Source organism: Eumetopias jubatus, unplaced genomic scaffold (assembly GCF_037043125.1).
Source record: "Eumetopias jubatus isolate StellerSeaLion01/CBP00866 unplaced genomic scaffold, mEumJub1_p1.0 scaffold_15, whole genome shotgun sequence".
Classification (NCBI taxonomy): domain Eukaryota; kingdom Metazoa; phylum Chordata; class Mammalia; order Carnivora; family Otariidae; genus Eumetopias; species Eumetopias jubatus.
The window spans coordinates 57,220,734-57,238,507 of record NW_028274821.1 but is presented as its reverse complement, the minus strand read 5'-3'; the positions used below and the strand labels follow the sequence as shown (position 1 = coordinate 57,238,507).

At 40.7% G+C, this 17,774-nt stretch overlaps 1 protein-coding gene across 3 annotated transcripts in view; it reads right to left on the bottom strand.

Moving 5' to 3' along the window:
• NFX1 (nuclear transcription factor, X-box binding 1) overlaps nucleotides 1-17,774 on the bottom strand; it is a 72,432-nt gene that overhangs the window by 41,126 nt on the left and 13,532 nt on the right. For all 3 annotated transcript variants that reach the window (XM_028115159.2, XM_088019203.1, XM_028115160.2), the window contains exons 3-7: nucleotides 14,809-14,967; nucleotides 13,316-13,393; nucleotides 8,893-8,998; nucleotides 7,298-7,369; nucleotides 5,446-5,585 (exon numbers count right to left, since the gene is read on the bottom strand). In XM_028115159.2, coding sequence (XP_027970960.1) covers nucleotides 5,446-5,585; nucleotides 7,298-7,369; nucleotides 8,893-8,998; nucleotides 13,316-13,393; nucleotides 14,809-14,967 — 555 coding nt within the window. The remainder of the gene's footprint in view (nucleotides 1-5,445; nucleotides 5,586-7,297; nucleotides 7,370-8,892; nucleotides 8,999-13,315; nucleotides 13,394-14,808; nucleotides 14,968-17,774) is intronic.

Genomic DNA, 17,774 nt, shown 5'->3' with positions numbered 1-17,774 from the left:
GGCGCTTTTTTTTTATTTTTGGAGGTGTGAGCAGACAGCTGTGAACAAAAGAATCGAGGGTCAGAAATAAACCCACAACTATATGGTCAATTGGGGCGACTGGGTGGCTCAGTTGGTTAAGCGACTGACTTCAGCTCAGGTCATGATTCTGGAGTCCCGGGATCGAGTCTCACATCGGGCTCCCTGCTCAGCAGGGACTCTGCTTCTCCCTCTGACCCTCTTCCTTCTCGTGCTCTCTATCTCTCATTCTCTCTCATGTAAATAAATAAAATCTTTAAAAAACAAAACAAACAAAAAAACAACTATACGGTCAATTAATCTATGACAAAGGAGGCAAGAATATACAACGGGGAAGAGAGTCTTTTCAGTAAATGGTGCCAGAAAAATTTAACAGCTACATGCAAAGGCATGAAATTAGACCATTTTCTTATGCCATACACAAAAGTATCCTCAGAATGAATTAAAGACCTATATGAGAGACCTGAAACCATTAAACTCCTAAAAGTAAACATAGGCAGTAATCTCTTGGACACTGCCCTTAGCAACATATTTATGGATAGGTCTCCTCAGGCAAGGGAAATAGAAGCAAAAATAAGCCATTGGGACTATAACAAAATAAAAAGCTTTTACACAGCAAAGGAAACCATCAATAAAACAAAAAGGCAATCTAACGAATAGGAGAAGATATCTGAAAATGAGATGTTTAACGAGGGGTTAATAACCAAAATATGGGAAGCCTGCTTATCCCTCTCCCACTCCCCACTGCTTACATTCCCTCTCTTGCTGTGTCTCTATCAACTCAATAAAAAAAACCAAAAAAAAAAAATTTATGTAACTCAACACCAAAAACACAAATAATCCAGTTAAAAATGGGCGGAGGACCCAAATACACACTTTTCCAAAGAAGACATACACATTGCTGACAGATGCTCAACATCACTAATCATCAAAGAAACATAAATCAAAACCACAATATCACCTCACACCAGTCAGAATGCCTAGTATCAAAAAGATAAGGATGGGGCGCCTGGGTGGCTCAGTCTGTTGGACATCTGCCTTTAGCTCAGGTCATGATCCTGGGACTGAGCCCCATGTTGGGCTCCCTGCTCACAAGGAGCCTGCTTCTCCCTCTCCTCCCTGCTCATGCTTTCTCTCTGGCTTTCTCTCTCTCTCAAATAAATAAATAAAATAAAATAAAACAAACAAAAAAAGAAGATAAGGACTAACAAGTGTTGGTGAGAATGTGGAGAAAAAGGAACCCTTGTACACTGCTGGTGGAAATATAAATTGGTGCAACTACTGTGGAAAACTGTATGGAGGTTCCTCAAAAAATTAAAAACAGAAATACCATGATCCAGCAATTCCAAAACTAGATATTTACCCAAAGAAAACAAAAACACTAATTCAGAAGATACATGCACCCTATGCTTGTTGCAGCATTATTTATAATAGCCAAGATATGGAAACAACCCGAGTCCAAATAGATGAATGGATAAAGAAGATGTGGTATGTATGTGTACACACACACACACACAATGGAATATTACTTAGCCATAAAAAGAATGAGACTTTGCGGGGTGCCTGGGTGGCTCAGAGGTTGGGTGACAGCCTTCGGCTCAGGTCATGACCCTGGAGTCCTGGGATAGAGTCCTGCATCGGGCTCCCTGCTCAGCGGGGAGTCTGCTTCTCCCTCTGACCCTCCCCCCCCTCATGCTCTCTCTCTCATTCTTTCTCTCTCAAATAAATTAAATCTTAAAGAAAAAAAAGAATGAGACTTTGCCATTTGCAACTACATGGATGGACCTAGAGGGTATTGTGCTAAGTGAGGTATGCCTGATAGAGAAGACAAATACCATATGATTTCACTTTTATGTGGAATCTAAAGAACAAAACAAATGAATCAACAAGCAAGCAAAACACCAAATAGACTCTTAAATACAGAGAACAAACTTGTGGTTGCCACAGGGGAAGTGGGTAGCGGAATGGATGAACCAGGTGATGGGGATTAAAAGGTACAAACTTCTAGTTATAAAATAAGTCATGGAGATGAAAAGGACAGCATAGAGAATAGAGTCAATAATACTATAATGACAGACAGTGACTACACTTATTGTGGTGAGCACTGAGTACAGCGTTGTCAAATCAATATGCTGTACACCTGAAACTAATAAAACATTCTATGTTAATTCAGTTCAATAAAAAACAAAAAAGAATAAAGGGTCAGAAAATTGTGACAATAAAAACAAAATGGAGCCCCGACCAATCAGGAAATAACCTGAGTACATTAAATAGCCCTGTTATATATGCATAGGCACAAGAGACACAGCAGTATGAGCTGGTGACAGAAGAGTTGGGTGGTCATTGCTGGCTGAAGATTATTAGGGAACCAAAGGCAGTCTGGAAGGTCTGCTGCCAGCTTTAGCCTATTCAGCATTTTTGTCAACACATGAATGAACCCCTGGGAGGAATGCTTATTAAATCTCTAGATCCTAGAGAGGCATCCTAGAAGAATTACAGATGAAGAGGGTAAATGAGCTATACTCATGACCGTAACAGTCTCCTAGATATTTACTGCAGACAGACAAAAAGTTTTCATCTGGGTTTGAAAAATCAGCTACACAAAAACAGAAAGGCAGAGACTGGGATCCATATAGATTTGTACAAAAAAGACCTGGGTGAGTTAGCTGAGAAAAAGCACAATATGAATCAGAGTTAAATATGGTCCACAAAGGGACCCTCCCACACCAGTCTATACTGCTAAGACCAAACTGCCAGTGTATACTTAACTCCTGCCTTATCTCAAATGGATTTGAGGTAGCATGTAAGGATATGTGAAATATAACAAGGGAACATAAATTTAAAGATGTGAAAAGTAGGACAATGGCAGAGATATAGAATAAATCATAGCTTAAAAAAGTACACTATAAAGACAAACATTAGGTCTGTTACCCAGGGTTCCTAAGATAAAAAGATTAATCATCTCTGAGGAAAACAACTTCTCTTGGAAATAAGGCCAGACAGGAATTTCTCCCAAGAGGACCCATGAAGAGAACAGTTGAGTAATATACAGCACAGTTCCTTACACGAAATCCTCATAGTACACAACATAAAACATTTCATTGGGCTGTTACATATTTTAAGTGCGAACATAGATCCACAGCATCACACCAAGGTAAGATCTAATGAAACAAAACTCTACAGGGCACCAATACATGATAGCCCAAGATCCCTGCAGATCAGGGGCTATTGTAAAAACAAAAGAATCACACAGTATGTGTTTCTTTGTGGCTGGCTTCTTTCACTTAGCATAATGTTTTGGAGGTTCATCCACTTCACAGCATGTATCAATATTACATTCCTTTTCATGGCTGAATAATAATCTGCTGTATGGTTACATTTGTTTATCCATTCATCAGGTGACAGACATTTGTTTTTGTTTTGTTTTAAAGATTTTATTTATTTATTTGAGAGAGAGTGACAGAGATAGCAAGAGAGAGCATGAGCAGGGAGGAGAGGGAGAAGCAGACTCCCTGCTGAGCAGGGAGCCCAATGTGGGATCATGACCTGAGCGAAGGCAGACACTTAACCGACTGAGCCACCCAGGCGCCTCAGGTGATAGACATTTGAATTGTTTCCACATTTTGACTATGATGAATAGTACTGCTATACACATGCACTTACAAGTTTTGTGCAGACATATACATTTCCATCTCTTTTGGATATATGTCTAGGAGTAGAATTGCTGGGTCATATGGTAAAATTCTACATTTAACCTTTTAAGAAACTACCAGACTGTTTTCTAAAGTGGTTATACTATATTACTCTCATTATGGTTTTAATTTACATTTCCTTCTAATTTAATTACATTTCCTTTACAGCACATTTCACATGTCTATTGGCTATTTATATGTTTTTTTTTGTTTTTTTGAAGATTTTATTTATTTGAGAGAGAGACAGAGAGCATGAGCTGGGGGAGGGGTACAGAGAGAGGGAGAAGCAGACTCCCTGCCGAGCAGGGAGCCCAACTCAGGGCTCGAACTCAGGACCCCAAGATCATGACCTGAGCCAAAGGCAGACACTTAACTGACTGAGCCACCCAGGCGCCCCTATGTTTTCTTTTGTGAAGCATCTGTTCAAGTATTTTGCTCATTGTTTAAGTTGTTCCTCTTTTTTTTGTTGTTTTTGTAGGAATACTTCAAATATTCTGGATACAATCTGCAATTGATCTATTCATTTTCTTAATGGTATCTTTTGATGAACAGAAATTTTTAATTTTGATTCAAGTTCAATGTATCAAATTTTTTTTTATGGTTAGTATTTTTGTTGCTCTGTCCAAGAAATCTTTACCTAACCCCAAAGTTGTGAAAATATTCTCTTACAGTTTATTCTGGAAGCTTTATGTTTCTGGGTTTTACATTTAAGTCCGTGATCCACGTAGAATTAATTTTTGTGTAAAGAGTAAGACAGAGGTTGAGGTTTGTTTTTTCTTATATATACATCCAGTTGTTCTAGCAACATTTGTAAAAAGACTCGCCTTTTCCCACTGAATTAACTTAACATTGTGGTTGAAAATCAACTGAGTGTACATATGTGGGTCTGTTTCTGGACTTTGTTATCTTCCATTTATCTACTAGTCTACCTTTAACACCAAAAACTGCACTTGATTATGTGCAGTTATTGTAACTTTATAAGTCTTGAAATTAGATAGTTTAAGTCTTTCAACTTCATTCTTTCTCAAGATTTTTTTGGCCTTTTCAGATCCCTTTTTTTTTTATTTTTTTAAAGTAGGCTCCAGAGGGCGCCTGGGTGGCTCAGTTGTTAAGCATCTGCCTTCAGCTCAGATCATGATCCCGGGGTCCTGGGATCGAGCCCCGCATCGGGCTCCCTGCTCCTCGGGAAGCCTGCTTCTCCCTCTCCCACTCCCCCTGCTTGTGTTCCCTCTCTTGCTGTGTCTCTCTCTGTCAAATAAATAAATAAAATCGTTAAAAATAAATAAATAAATAAAGTAGGCTCCGTGCCCAGTATGGAGCCCGACATGAGGCTTGAACTCACAACCCTGAGATCAAGACCTGAGCTGAACTCAAGAGTTGAACACTAAACCAAGTGAGCTACCCAGGCACCCCTCCTACAACCTTTTCAAGAAGTTACTTTTTTAAAACATTTCCCAAACACTTTTAAACAGCATTTTAAAATCTACTGTCCAAATTCTATAGTAGGACAATGACCTATACTGGTATTACGAAACCAAACACGGAAACTAAACACTAAAACTAAACACTGAAACCATCTAAGCATTAATGTATCTCCACTTCTCTCTACCCAAGGTACAGAGCTACTAGAGACCTTGTAACTATAGGCTTAAAACCAATCCATGTCATCAAGACAACTATAAGTAAGGTTCCAGTAAATACACAAGTATTGCTGACTGGTGTGCCCACCACTTACCCTGGTTCAGTATGATCCGACAAGGCTGGCATTGACCCCCATGGCACAGCTCAGCACAGTGGTGCTGACCACAGTTCAAAAGATTCTCACATGGATTGGAACAGTGGACTGAGACGGCCTGACCACAGCGAACTGTGTGCCTGGAAAGAAAACAGATGTATACACAGCATTAGTCTGATGCTGGACAGTAATTTCCTGTTGGATAGCTAAACTAAAAATGAAGCCCAAACTTTACCCCCAAAAACTATGAAACATTTCTCTTGACCCCATTTCCGTCACTTTTCTGTTTACCTCCTCCAATCTTTATTTCCTTAATTACTCTCCTCCTCTCCACTTTTTTTTTCCCTGCTTTGCTTTCCTTATTTCCCATCCTGCTCTCTCTCCCTATATGCTGACCAGTGAAGAAATGAAGTTCCTCTCTGTAGATTTCTTCACTGAGTTCCCATGAAGTAGCATGCAGGAGGGGAAAGAGCTGGGAGCTCCCACAGTATCTTACAGATGGAGGCAGGAAAGTTTGGGCAGGGGGGCCGGGGCAGGGAGTGTTAGTTATAATGTATATACTAAAAATGGAAGTACAATGGCATTCTCATGGGATCTGGTACTCCGGCATTTTATGTAGTTATAATACTTAAGAACATACTGTATGTCACTTTGATTCAGGATGGGAAAATCATTCTGGCTTTGTTCTAATAAGCATCCTAATTTTGCTGACTTATTGCCTAGAGAAGGATATGAAGTTAGTCCTTTTAGACAACTATCTTCAGGTCTCTTTCCAGGGTGATGGTTTAGAGCTTGGAGTCTACTCTCCTGCAAGAAGAGTTTTATTCTATCCCCTACTTTCATCTTACCTACATATTTTGTTTTAAAAAGTCACTATTACATACACAGACGATCAGTTTCCAGTGCTCAGCATCATGGCTAACATCAACCCCTGGGGGTGAACACTATTATTTCTATTTTATGATAAGAAAAATGAGGCTCAGTGTGACCAAGTAACTTGCCCAGATCAACAACTAATTAGTGGCAGAGCCCAGATCTGACCTGGTCTTTCTGACCCAGAGCCCTTACATGTGACTCTCCGGCCACACCACTGTCCTTGTAAGTTCAGACAAATGTGATTCACTGAAAACTGGCTCAATCCCATTTTGTCCTGTGGTTCAAAAATCATTTGGGTCTTAATGAGCCTCAGAAACATTCCATAACTAACAGTGATCCTTGCCCTGATGACGGAGAACTTGTATTATAATGAAAAGAGAATGGGCTCTGGGGTCACTTATTTTTTCATTTAACAATATTCATTGAAAACCTCCTAGATGCCAGATATAATGCTAGGTATAGGCAAATGGTCCCTGTCTCCTGAACCTTAACAGGCCTGAGTTTAATCCTGATTCTTTCACCCACAGACAGGTTAAGAAAAAAGTCCCTATCATCTTGGCATTCAACTGAAATGGGTAATCTCACCATGCAAATAACTTCTTAATCACTTATAAGACTGCAAAACAGGATCAGGGCAGCAGAGTAAACTACTATTTAACAAAAAGTACTATTTAGGGGCACTGGGTGGCTCAGATGGTTGGGCGTCTGCCTTCGGCTCGGGTCGTGATCTCCAGGTCTTGGGATTGAGCCCCATTCGGGCTCCCAGCTCAGTGGAGAGTCTGCTTCTCCCTCTCCCTCCGCCTCTCCCCGTTTGTGCTTTCTTTCTCAAATGAATAAATAAAATCTTAAAAAAAAAATACTATTTATGCCTACCACTTATTTCTATCTACCCACTAATTCTTACTTTAGAAATTCACACATAAATCATTAAAGTGGACAGTGAAGTCTTTAGAGAGCAGAGCAGTTCTAACTTTACCTGGTCCTTCCACATTCACATGTTTTAGTCATGAAGGCAGGGCAGGGTGGGCAAGGTCCAGGATGGCAGAGACTAAAAGAGAAAGGCTTAGATGAATAAATCACACTCATGTACCCAAACCTGAACAAAGTTGCCCCTACTGGGTCTTACTGTGAATATGCCAACAAATAAACCCACTATGAAATGTTTTAGTGTTTGCCTGATGTTGATTAAACTATTTAAACAAAAATACCAACGTTTTCCTACAGTATTTATGGCATTATCATCTTAGAATACTTAACCAGAAAAGTAAAGCCCAAGTCAAAATACTGGTTTTCTTTGGTTCTGACAGTCAAAAATAACATTTCCAAATATGGTCTTAGCCCACTTAGTGAGATGTTTTAGGGCCTCCTTTCCTTCAGACGTGGTGCTGACCACCTAATCTGCATCACTTTTGATGTTCTCTGGTAGTCATGACAGGGGGCCATTTCTGCTAAAGACTTCAGAAAGATAGTTCATGCAGAGGGTTAATTTATTATTAAATTTACTTAAAACGCCTACTGAGGGAAGGAACAGTTTAAACAGATGAGTCCCTGGGTTCTGAGGAAGGACCTATAGAAGCAGTAAAAGAAGGTTAGGGGCTGAATGCCCAGCAGACAGTAGGCCATACTCTGTATCCCTATCTGGGCAGCTCTCCTACCACGGGCAATTCCCCAGCAGCAACCCACATCCTGACCCACAAGGCCTCAGGCCCAACATTTACCCCTGCTCCATGCAGCACAAGCACCAAGATAACACTTTGAAGTCTGTTTTACTTTTAGATTTGGGTAATAAAAACAAGTTACCATTACTTGACCATTTACCATATGCCAAACTCTGTACCAAGCCTCTTAGATGCATTAATTTAATATTCACAGAACTCTATGAGATAAATATTAATGTCCATATCATTATTATTTTACAGATGCAGAAAGTGAGGCTTAGAGAAGTAACTTGCCCAAGGTCACACAACTGTTAAGTGACTTGGCCCCAGGAATTAAACATTTGTCTGAAGTCAAAGCTGTAGAAATTTGTTATTTGTTTTTTTTTTTTTTTGTAACTAATCAACTGTTAGTATTGGGTATTCCTCTTCTTATTTAGAAGCTGACTAGATACATTGTAAAGCTGGCTACTTAATGGACAGAGGGATTTGAATCCTAAAAACATGTGCAACAGGACCCTACCCAATTGCCTTTTCACAGACAGAAGTCTGTCCTAGTCACTCTTTTGGACCTGGATATCACTGGGGGATATTTCTTCTTAGAAGCTAGCAGTATAGTATCGTGGAAACCCCATCTCCACCATTTCCTAGCACTATGACTTGGGCAAGATACTTGGCCTTTCGGAGCCTCATCAGTAAAATGGAGATGATAAATATCTATACATTCCTGGGCTGTTGTAAGCATTCAATGAGTTAACTCTTGCAGAGTGCCTGGCACAGGGTAAGTGTTCAGTAAATGGTACCATATTGCCCTTCACCCCATCCTGTTACATGCTAACCACCAGATACATGTACTCAGAGCCATGAGCGAAGTGTGTCTACCAGGAATCCCCAGGCGTCTAGTGTTCCAACTTACAGGTTACAGGAATGTGGGCAGTCCTGGCCAGGCTGTTTCTTTCTACAAACCTCACCACAACTATGTGGAATTTCATTTCTGCTCCATTCAGGATTCTTTACCTTGCCTAAAACATATCAGATCAGAGAGTCAATGGTATAAACTTCACCTGCATCTTAGACATTAATGAAACAGTATAATATAGCTAGACAGCATGAACTTCAGTGTGGTTTTCATTAGTTTGACAAACACATTATCCCACATCCTAAAATAAAAAGATGACTGTAATGCTACTCATCAAAAGCCTCACTGAGTATGATAAATCCTAAATTCTGGATTATCTAGAAGAGAGAAATAAGTCATTTTTACTTATGAAAATGCCATTTTGACTAACAGACATATTTAATTTAAATTAAAAAAAAACCCTACAAGGTAAATCTTTTGTAAATGGACCCTTGAACAGATACGGGAATATCTGCCATAAGGATCAGAAAGAAGAAATAAGGGAAGAGAACAATGGGGTGGGAGATGGGGGAGCAGTAAGAGATGGAAAGGACATAAATGTCCTGTACAGTGGGAACTTGCCAAATCTAAAGCTTATGAAGTAGGCAGAAGAGGGCTATAATTTTATAATTAGTGTGTCTCTGCAAATCTTTAGTGACTATCTTCCATGAACTTAGCACAGAGGCAGGAAGTGTAAAACTGAGGCACAGGACTCCTCCATGTCCTTGAGGTACTCATCTTTACCTGGGCAATTTACACCCTAAGTGATGGCCTGTCCCCAGTGTTTGGGCTCTGCTTTTCTATCTTGTTTCTTTCAGAAACCTTACTCATGTTGAGAGGTTCGTTATACCTGAAGGCCTGTGATTCCCAAATCTACATTTTCTTTTTTTTTTCCTTTTTTCCCCCCAAATCTACACTTTCTGCATTGCCCTGAATCCTCAGTTCTGGCCCTCTCTGTCCAACCATCTGCTGAACATCTCTGTGTGAGGTGTCATAGTCACCCCAAACTGTCTACATTTACAGCCAAAGTTAGTATCTTCTCTCTTTAACGCCTCCTTCAGTGTTTCCTATTTCTGTCAGAAACACCATCACTGCTGGGAGTCACAGACTCAAAAACTAGAGTCATCCCTGACTCCTCTTTTTCCTTCCGTAATCTACTTACTCACCAAATCTTCTCAATTTCCCTACAGAGTGTATCTCACCTCAACTCTCCTGCTACTTCTACTCTTCTCTATTTGCCAGAATCTCATCTCCAGACTATTAGAAAAACTTCCCCACCTCTGTGCTCTCTTGCTTTAATACAGTGCCCTGGGTTCCCCCTACCATCTTTCAATGGCTCGACCTCTTTTCCCTGACTCTAAATGATGTTTTATTTTTCTTCTTTCTGCCAGGGCTCTGCATTAGACCCTTTTCACTCCTTGCCCTTCCATCCACTACTCTCAACTGCAACTATCATCTCTAAGTCCTGATCTCTCTTTAAATATTCCCAGCTCCCAGGTCACCTGATTGGCTCAGTCGGTTAAGTGTCTGCCTTTGGCTGGGGTCACGATCGCAGCCAGGGTCCTGGGATCGAGCCCCGCATCGGGCTCCCTGTTCGGCGGGGAGTCTGTCTCTCCTCCATCTGCCTCTCCCCCAGCTCATGCTCTCTCTCACTCTCTCTCAAATAATAATAACAAAAAAATATTTAAATATTCCTAACTCCTTGTTGGACACCTCTCACTGGATGCCTTGTTCACTCATCCTACTCAACGTTTCTAAATTGAACTCATTGTCCCTTTCAGTCCTGGTTCTCTTGACCTGCCTTTTTCTGCCCTTGGTATCATCATTTCCAAAAGCATGACACTTTGGAGCCACATTTGGGTTCTTCCCTTTCCCACTGCTGTTAATTCCTGTTTACCTTTGAAATCTTGTACCCCCTTCCTTTCTCTCCCACTCTAACACCCATTATAGACTTTTATTATTCTTCACTTGAGTTCTTACAAAACCCCCAAATGTTTAGGCGCCCAAATACTCTATTCACTGCCACCAGACTAATCTTTATAAAGAATCATGCTGACACCCTCAGAGGCTTCCCACAGCCTGCCAAATGAAGTTCCTATGTCTAAGCCTGGCTTCAAGAAGTCAGCCCTGGGGCGCCAGGGTGGCTCGGTTGGTTAATCACATCTGACTCTTGATTTCGGCTCAGGTCATAACCTCAGGGTTGTGAGATCGAGCCCCACAACAGACTCTGTGCTGGGCGTGGAGTCTGCTTAAGATTCTCTCCCTCTCCATCTGCCTCCCTTGTGTGCATGCACGTGCTCTCAAAAAAAAAAAAAAAAAAGTCAGTCCTGCCTTTCCAGTCATTTCCCATGCTTTCACCTTTACAAATCCTGGGCTCCATAACCAATGACTCTCCCTTCTCCTAAAAGATCCTAAGCCTTCTTATTTTTAAAACTTCTGCTTCTGCTATACTCCTCAATAAATCTTTTCTCCTACCAAGATGTTATCTAGTTTTCAAGCCCAGGTGAATTGTAACTCCTTTTTTAAGGATTCCCTAAATCATCTAGCCCAAAGTGATAATTCACTCCAAAGATCTTCCACACTTCTTTGGACTTACAGAACATCAAGTTAATTGTGTCTTAGCTCTTAAGACTGTAAGCTCTGGGAAGTCAATAAATAGTCTTATTCCCGTTTCTTCATGGTGTCTGCTACATTAATAAGTTCTCAATAAAGTATATTACATTAATGGTCTCCTGTAAGAGCAAAGTGAGGCAAAGTCATTAGCAAATATAAGGCCATTATTTGCATTCCCAACCATTTTACCTTACTCAGATCATCTTGACCTTCACCCCACATTCTTCTACCTTCTTAGGGTCTCATATTTAATTTGTCAGTGAAGGCTTTAACAAGATTTTTAATTCCACTGTTTTATGTTTAAAAATCCTTTAAAATAAGGTAATTAAACTTTGGTATTGGTCCTATTTGTATAGTTTTACATGGATCTCTTGCTTCTAGTTTCATATTGCCTTTCCAATAGTACATTCCAAAATATTCATTCAACAAATACTATTTTAGTATCTATTAAGGCTCAGATTGTGGCAATAAAACATAAAAGACCAGCAGATTCCAAATAAAAGAGTGGCCAAAGTAGGAGAGGAGATAAGAAAGGAAGGCTTCCTTTGGAAAACAATGTTTGGTGTCTGATCTTGAATGGATGAGGAGTCAGTGATGAAGATTTAAAGAAAAGATGGGAAAGAACATTCTAGATAGATGAGTTCACCAAGAGACTGATGAAGACTTGATGGTCAATGACTAACTCTTAGTGAAAGCTGCTAGTTAAGTAATGGGAAAGAAGAAATATGAGCAAATTAAAGCATACAGAAATAAACAGGAAGAGCTAGTCATTTCAAGAAAGGAACGGCCAAAAGGTCCAAGGGCTACTGTGTTGCCAAAAAGGTTAAGAACTTCTCAATCAGCCCTGAATTTGGTCAGGTATGGGCCACTGATACCTTCTGAAAACAGATGCAGCAAGGTGACAAGGAAAGAAGCAAAAATGCAGTGGTTCAAGAAGGGAGACAAACGGTTAAACAAAATTTGAAAAATCAACAACTAGATGAAGGCTAGCTATTAAAAGGCAGGAAAGAAAAAAAATAATAAAAGACATGCAGAAAATAGACTAGCAGCAAGAATGAGTATCTGGATTGTAGAAAGTTCTTAACACATAGGTATTCAAAAACAGGAAGAAGTATTCCACAAAGAGGGAGAATAGAGTTTGTAATGCTGGTTTATAGAAAATCTTTCTTTACTATAAAGACCCCAATGACTGATTTCCTGGGTTAAAATAAAGTACTTTTCAATACTTTACTCATACTGCTCAAATCTGGAATACAAAGCTGTTACAGTTAAGGGTGAGAAGAGCCCATGTCTATGCCTGCTTCCACCATCTGGTCAGGTAAGATCTCTGGTCTAAAAGTAAGATCACGGAGACCATGGGCGCCTGGGTGGCTCAGATGTTAGGCATCTGCCTTTGGCTCAGGTCGTGATCCCAGGGTCCTGGGATCGAGCCCCACATCGGGCTCCCTGCTCAGCGGGAAGCCTGCTTCTCCCTCTCCCACTCCCCCTGCTTGTGTTCCCTCTCTCGCTGCGTCTCTCTCTGTCAAATAGATAAAATCTTAAAAAAAAAAAAAAAAGATCACGGAGACCAGCACCACAGCTCAGAAGTAGCATGAGCCTGGTGGGCATGATGAGAAGGCCCATGTCCGGAACAGCCTGCCAAGAGCACAAAGGACTGTGACTCTGGCTGTGTGATGGACCACAGGCAGATGATGTCGGTAGACTCCAGGAACCTTGAAGTCTTATTAGGAACTTCTAAAATATGCCTGGTACATCACTTCTTCTGGGTTGGAAAATGAGTTACAATGCATGAAGTGGAAGAGACTCAAGTGAAAGCAAAAAAACTCACCACAGAAACAAGTGTAAGTATTAGGAACATGTGCAGAAACATTCTGACAGGCAGGGCACCTCCAACCACTCTGGCCATCTGTCAAGAAAAAGGAGAGGAAACCAAAACAATTTCCTTACAAAAGTACATGTAATTTTTAAAAAAATTTAAACCTAGGGGCGCCTGGGTGGCTCAGTTGGTTAAGCGGCTGCCTTCGGCTCAGGTCATGATCCTGGAGTCCCGGGATCGAGCCCCGCATCGGGCTCCCTGTTCGGCAGGGAGTCTGCTTCTCCCTCTGACCCTCTTCCCTCTCATGCTCTCTATCTCTCATTCTCTCTCTCTCTCTCTCTCAAATAAATAAAATCTTTAAAAAAAAAAAAATTTAAACCTAAAGGAAGCCTTAATATTATAGTAGCAGTAGTCATTTCATGTTAAAGATATCAGATATTAAGGATATCAGGATATTAAGAAACAAATTCACAATACTCAATGCTCTGCTTAAATACTGCATTTGGACTTATATATAAGGACTTTAAATATAGTAATCAAACAGGTACCCAATTTTTTAATGTCAAGTGAGATATAATTGACATATAACACTAAGTTTAAGATATACAACATGTTAATTTGATACATTTATAAACTGTAATAGGATTATCACCGTCACAGTAGCTAACACCTCCATCGCTTCACATGATTATCAATTCATTATGTGGTTCTTTTTTTTTTTTTTAAAAAAAACCCCTTTATTTAGGGGCGCCTGGGTGGCTCAGTCGTTAAGCGTCTGCCTTTGGCTCAGGTCATGATCCCAGAGTCCTGGGATCGAGCCCCGCATTGGGCTCCCTGCTCGGCGGGAAGCCTGCTTCTCCCTCTCCCACTCCCCCTGCTTGTGTTCCCTCTCTCGCTGTCTCTCTGTCAAATAAATAAATTAAATCTTAAAATAAATAAATAAAAATTTTATTTTATTTTTACTTTTTAAGTAAGCTCTATGCCCAATATGCATGCTCTACCAACTGAGATAGCCAGGCACCCCTTAGTTCTTTATTTAAGATCTACAGCTTCATACTAGTCATCTAAAACATGTGTTCAAGGCAACAGTGCAGACAAAATATTCAAGAGGAATTAGTTATTTTTAAACCTAAGTTTAAGGGGTGCCTAGATAGCTCAGTCGGTGGAGCATATGACTTTTGATCTCAGGGTTGTAAGCTGGAGCCCCATGTTGGGTATACTTAAAAATAAAATCTTAGAGACGCCTGGGTGGCTCAGTGGTTAAGCGTCTGCCTTTGGCTCAGGTCATGATCCAAGGTCCTGGGATCGAGTCCCACATCGGGCTCCCTGCTCAGTGGGAAGCCTGCTTCTCCCTCTGCCTGCCGCTTCCCCTGCTTGTGCGCGTACTCTCTGACAAATAAATAAAAATAAATAAAAAAATAAAATCTTAAAAAAAAAAGCTAAGTTTAAAACCTGAATATATCAAATGAGTGAGAATAACTATTCAGAAGAGAGAAATGACTGACCTGCTTGAGATGCTGGAGACCGTGCCCATTTCTTTATGCAGTTCAAATGAAACACATGGTAACAACTCTGACAACTCCACACTGGTGCTGTGACGCGAACCAATTCACAGCACACCATGCACTCATATTTTTCTGTAGTTAGCTGTTCAATTAGAGAACCTGTTTAAAAAACCAAATGAATTAATTCAAACACAGAAAAACATTCCTTACTTTAGTCAACCAAGGATCAACAAGGCATTTGAAGGAAGAATCTAAACACAAAGGTTTTAAGTATGTCTGATTCTAAGTAAGGTGGTTGTTCAGTGTTTGGGGACAAGAAGGGACAGGAATATGCTGAGGAAGACTTAGGAAGTGGACATTCAGGTGGAGATTCGCACAATTGAGGAATCATTCCCAAGAAACTGCCCAGGAATTGACCAGAGTAGCCAAATGCCCCTTATAACATAGCTTAAGCATCCTCAGAAGCAACAACTGTAGCACCTTGCCCTGCCTCCTCTGAATCTGATCCAGATCCATGGATTCAGGAAGGGGCTCATGAAGCTGCAGTGGTCAGGTGAAAGAAACCTAGGCCTGGACAGGTTCCAACAACCCACGGTGGTAACATCTCTTCTAGTAATTGCCATGAAAGTCTTTAGTTGATCTACTCAACAAAGATATTCTTGGTATTTACCATAATCCCATGGTAGGGTTACTAGACTAAAGGAGACACAGACCCTGGCTCCAGAAGCCCAGCATCTGGTGAGGGAGATCAGTGTCATAAGAATCCTCTCAGATGGATTCCTTAATACCTTCACCCACTTCCAGACTTTTCCTCAAACACGATCTCAGCAAAGCCTTTCTAGATCTGAGGTAGAGTCAGGTGCTCTCAGAGGTGGGTGTGTGTGTGTGAGAATTTCTTTTTTCAGTCCATACTTTTTTTTTTTTTCAAGATTTATTTGAGAGAGAGAGCATGAACAGGGGGAAAGGGAGGGGCAGAGGGAGAAGCAGACTCCCTGCTGAGCAGAGAGCCTGACACGGGGCTCAATCCCAGGACCCAGAGATCATGACCTGAGCTAGAAGCAGATGCTTAACTGACTGAGCCACCCAGGCACCCCTTTCAGTCCATACTTTTACCATTTGTTTCATAAAACTATTTCATTTGTTACTGGGTCCAAATAGGCTTTAAGAGTAAAATAATTAACCGGGTTCCTGGGTGGCCCAGTCGTTAAGCGTCTGCCTTCGGCTCAGGTCATTATCCCAGTGTCCTGGGATCGAGTCCCACATCGGGCTCCCTGCTCGGCGGGAAGCCCGCTTCTCCCTCGCCCACTCCCTCTGCTTGCGTTCCTGCTCTCGCTGTCTCTGTCTCTGTCAAATAAATAAATAAAATCTTTAAAAAAATAATTATTATAAAAAAAGAATAAAATAATTAACCTTAAATACATCATGTCAAGTGCTGTGCTAAAGCACTTTACACATATTTAATTCTCTTAACAAGGCTGTAATATAGGTACCATTTTATAGATGAAGAAACTGAGGCTCAGAATGGTTTAATCACTTACCTAAGGTCACAAAGCTCACATTTTAATCATTTTATAATATTAGCTTTCCTGAGATTACTTTCTGTTTGCCCAATTTAATGGCAAAAGAAATACAGAACACAAGGCCTATAAGGTCTGTAAGGCAGGGCCAGGGCATTGTTGCCTTGCTCACTGTTTTATTTCCAATGCCTGGCCATTAGCAGGTGCTCAGTCAGTATTTATTAAATGAATGGATGAAGAAACAAATGAGTATCATCTAGTCTGTTCTACAACCTCTCTCCCTTGAAAGTTTCAGGCTTCAGTAGTTTTTGAGATAGCTCTTTTGTTCTGATGAAAGCCTGGAATAAAGATTTTTGTGTGGCTGATAAAGGGAAATCTACTCACTTTAGATAACCGATAAACACATCAAAAACTGAATTATATTTAAAAAAAACTAAAGAACCAGACTTAGATTCTTTCTTAAAAGCAGGGATACCCTACTCTGCATCGGTTATCATCTCTGAATAACAAAGTTAATTACATTTCCTACCATTTAGCATGCTACGTGTGGAAGATTCTGAAGGGGTAAGAGAGAGCTCAGTAAAGAGTGAGATTATGAGTGAGTCATATACATACAAGAGCCTGACTGTGGCAGAGGAATAGTTTGTGAGAGTTACACTTGGAATAAATTTTGTAGAAAATGCCTATTGACTATTCTAGGACAGAACTGAGAAGTAAAGGACACAAAAAAGGAAGTGAAGGTGGGAACATACATGAGAACCCTATGATCGACTGCTGTTTTGATTTCTGCTCTGAAGGTTGTCTTTTTATTTTATTGTTTCTCTTATTCATTAAGTTTATGGCTTGTTAATAAATAATTATTGTTTTATATGTGATGTTTCTAAATCCAGTCACAGTGAAACTGACCACTAGGATGCACATACATACAGCAATGTGGGAACAACCGCCAACTCTGAATAACCCACAAAGCTACACTAAGCCCTCTCCAAAGCCTGTTCCTCTCACATCCCATGCTCAATCTGACAGTAAATCCTGCTGGCACTACCTTCAAAATACATCTAGACTCCAACCCCTGCTGCTATTACTCTAGCCCAAGCCACTATCTCTTCACCTGGGTTATTAAAATGGCCTCCTAACTAATCTTCCTACTCCTGCCTTTGCCCCACTTCAGTCTATTCTCACCACAGCAGCCAGGGGGAGCCTGTTAAAATGCAAATTAGATGACGCCACTTGGGCCAGAACTTGCCAGTCGTTCCTATATCACCTGTCTGGAAAAGCCAAAGTCCTTACAAGGGCCTTCTTCACTTCCGGTCCTCACCCGTTATTCCTCTTTCCCTAAGTCACTACTCTAAGAACACACTGACCTCCTTCCTGGCCCCAGACTGGCAGGCAGATTTCTGCCTGAGGGTCTTTACAACTTGGTGCTCCCTCTGCCTAATACTTTTCCCT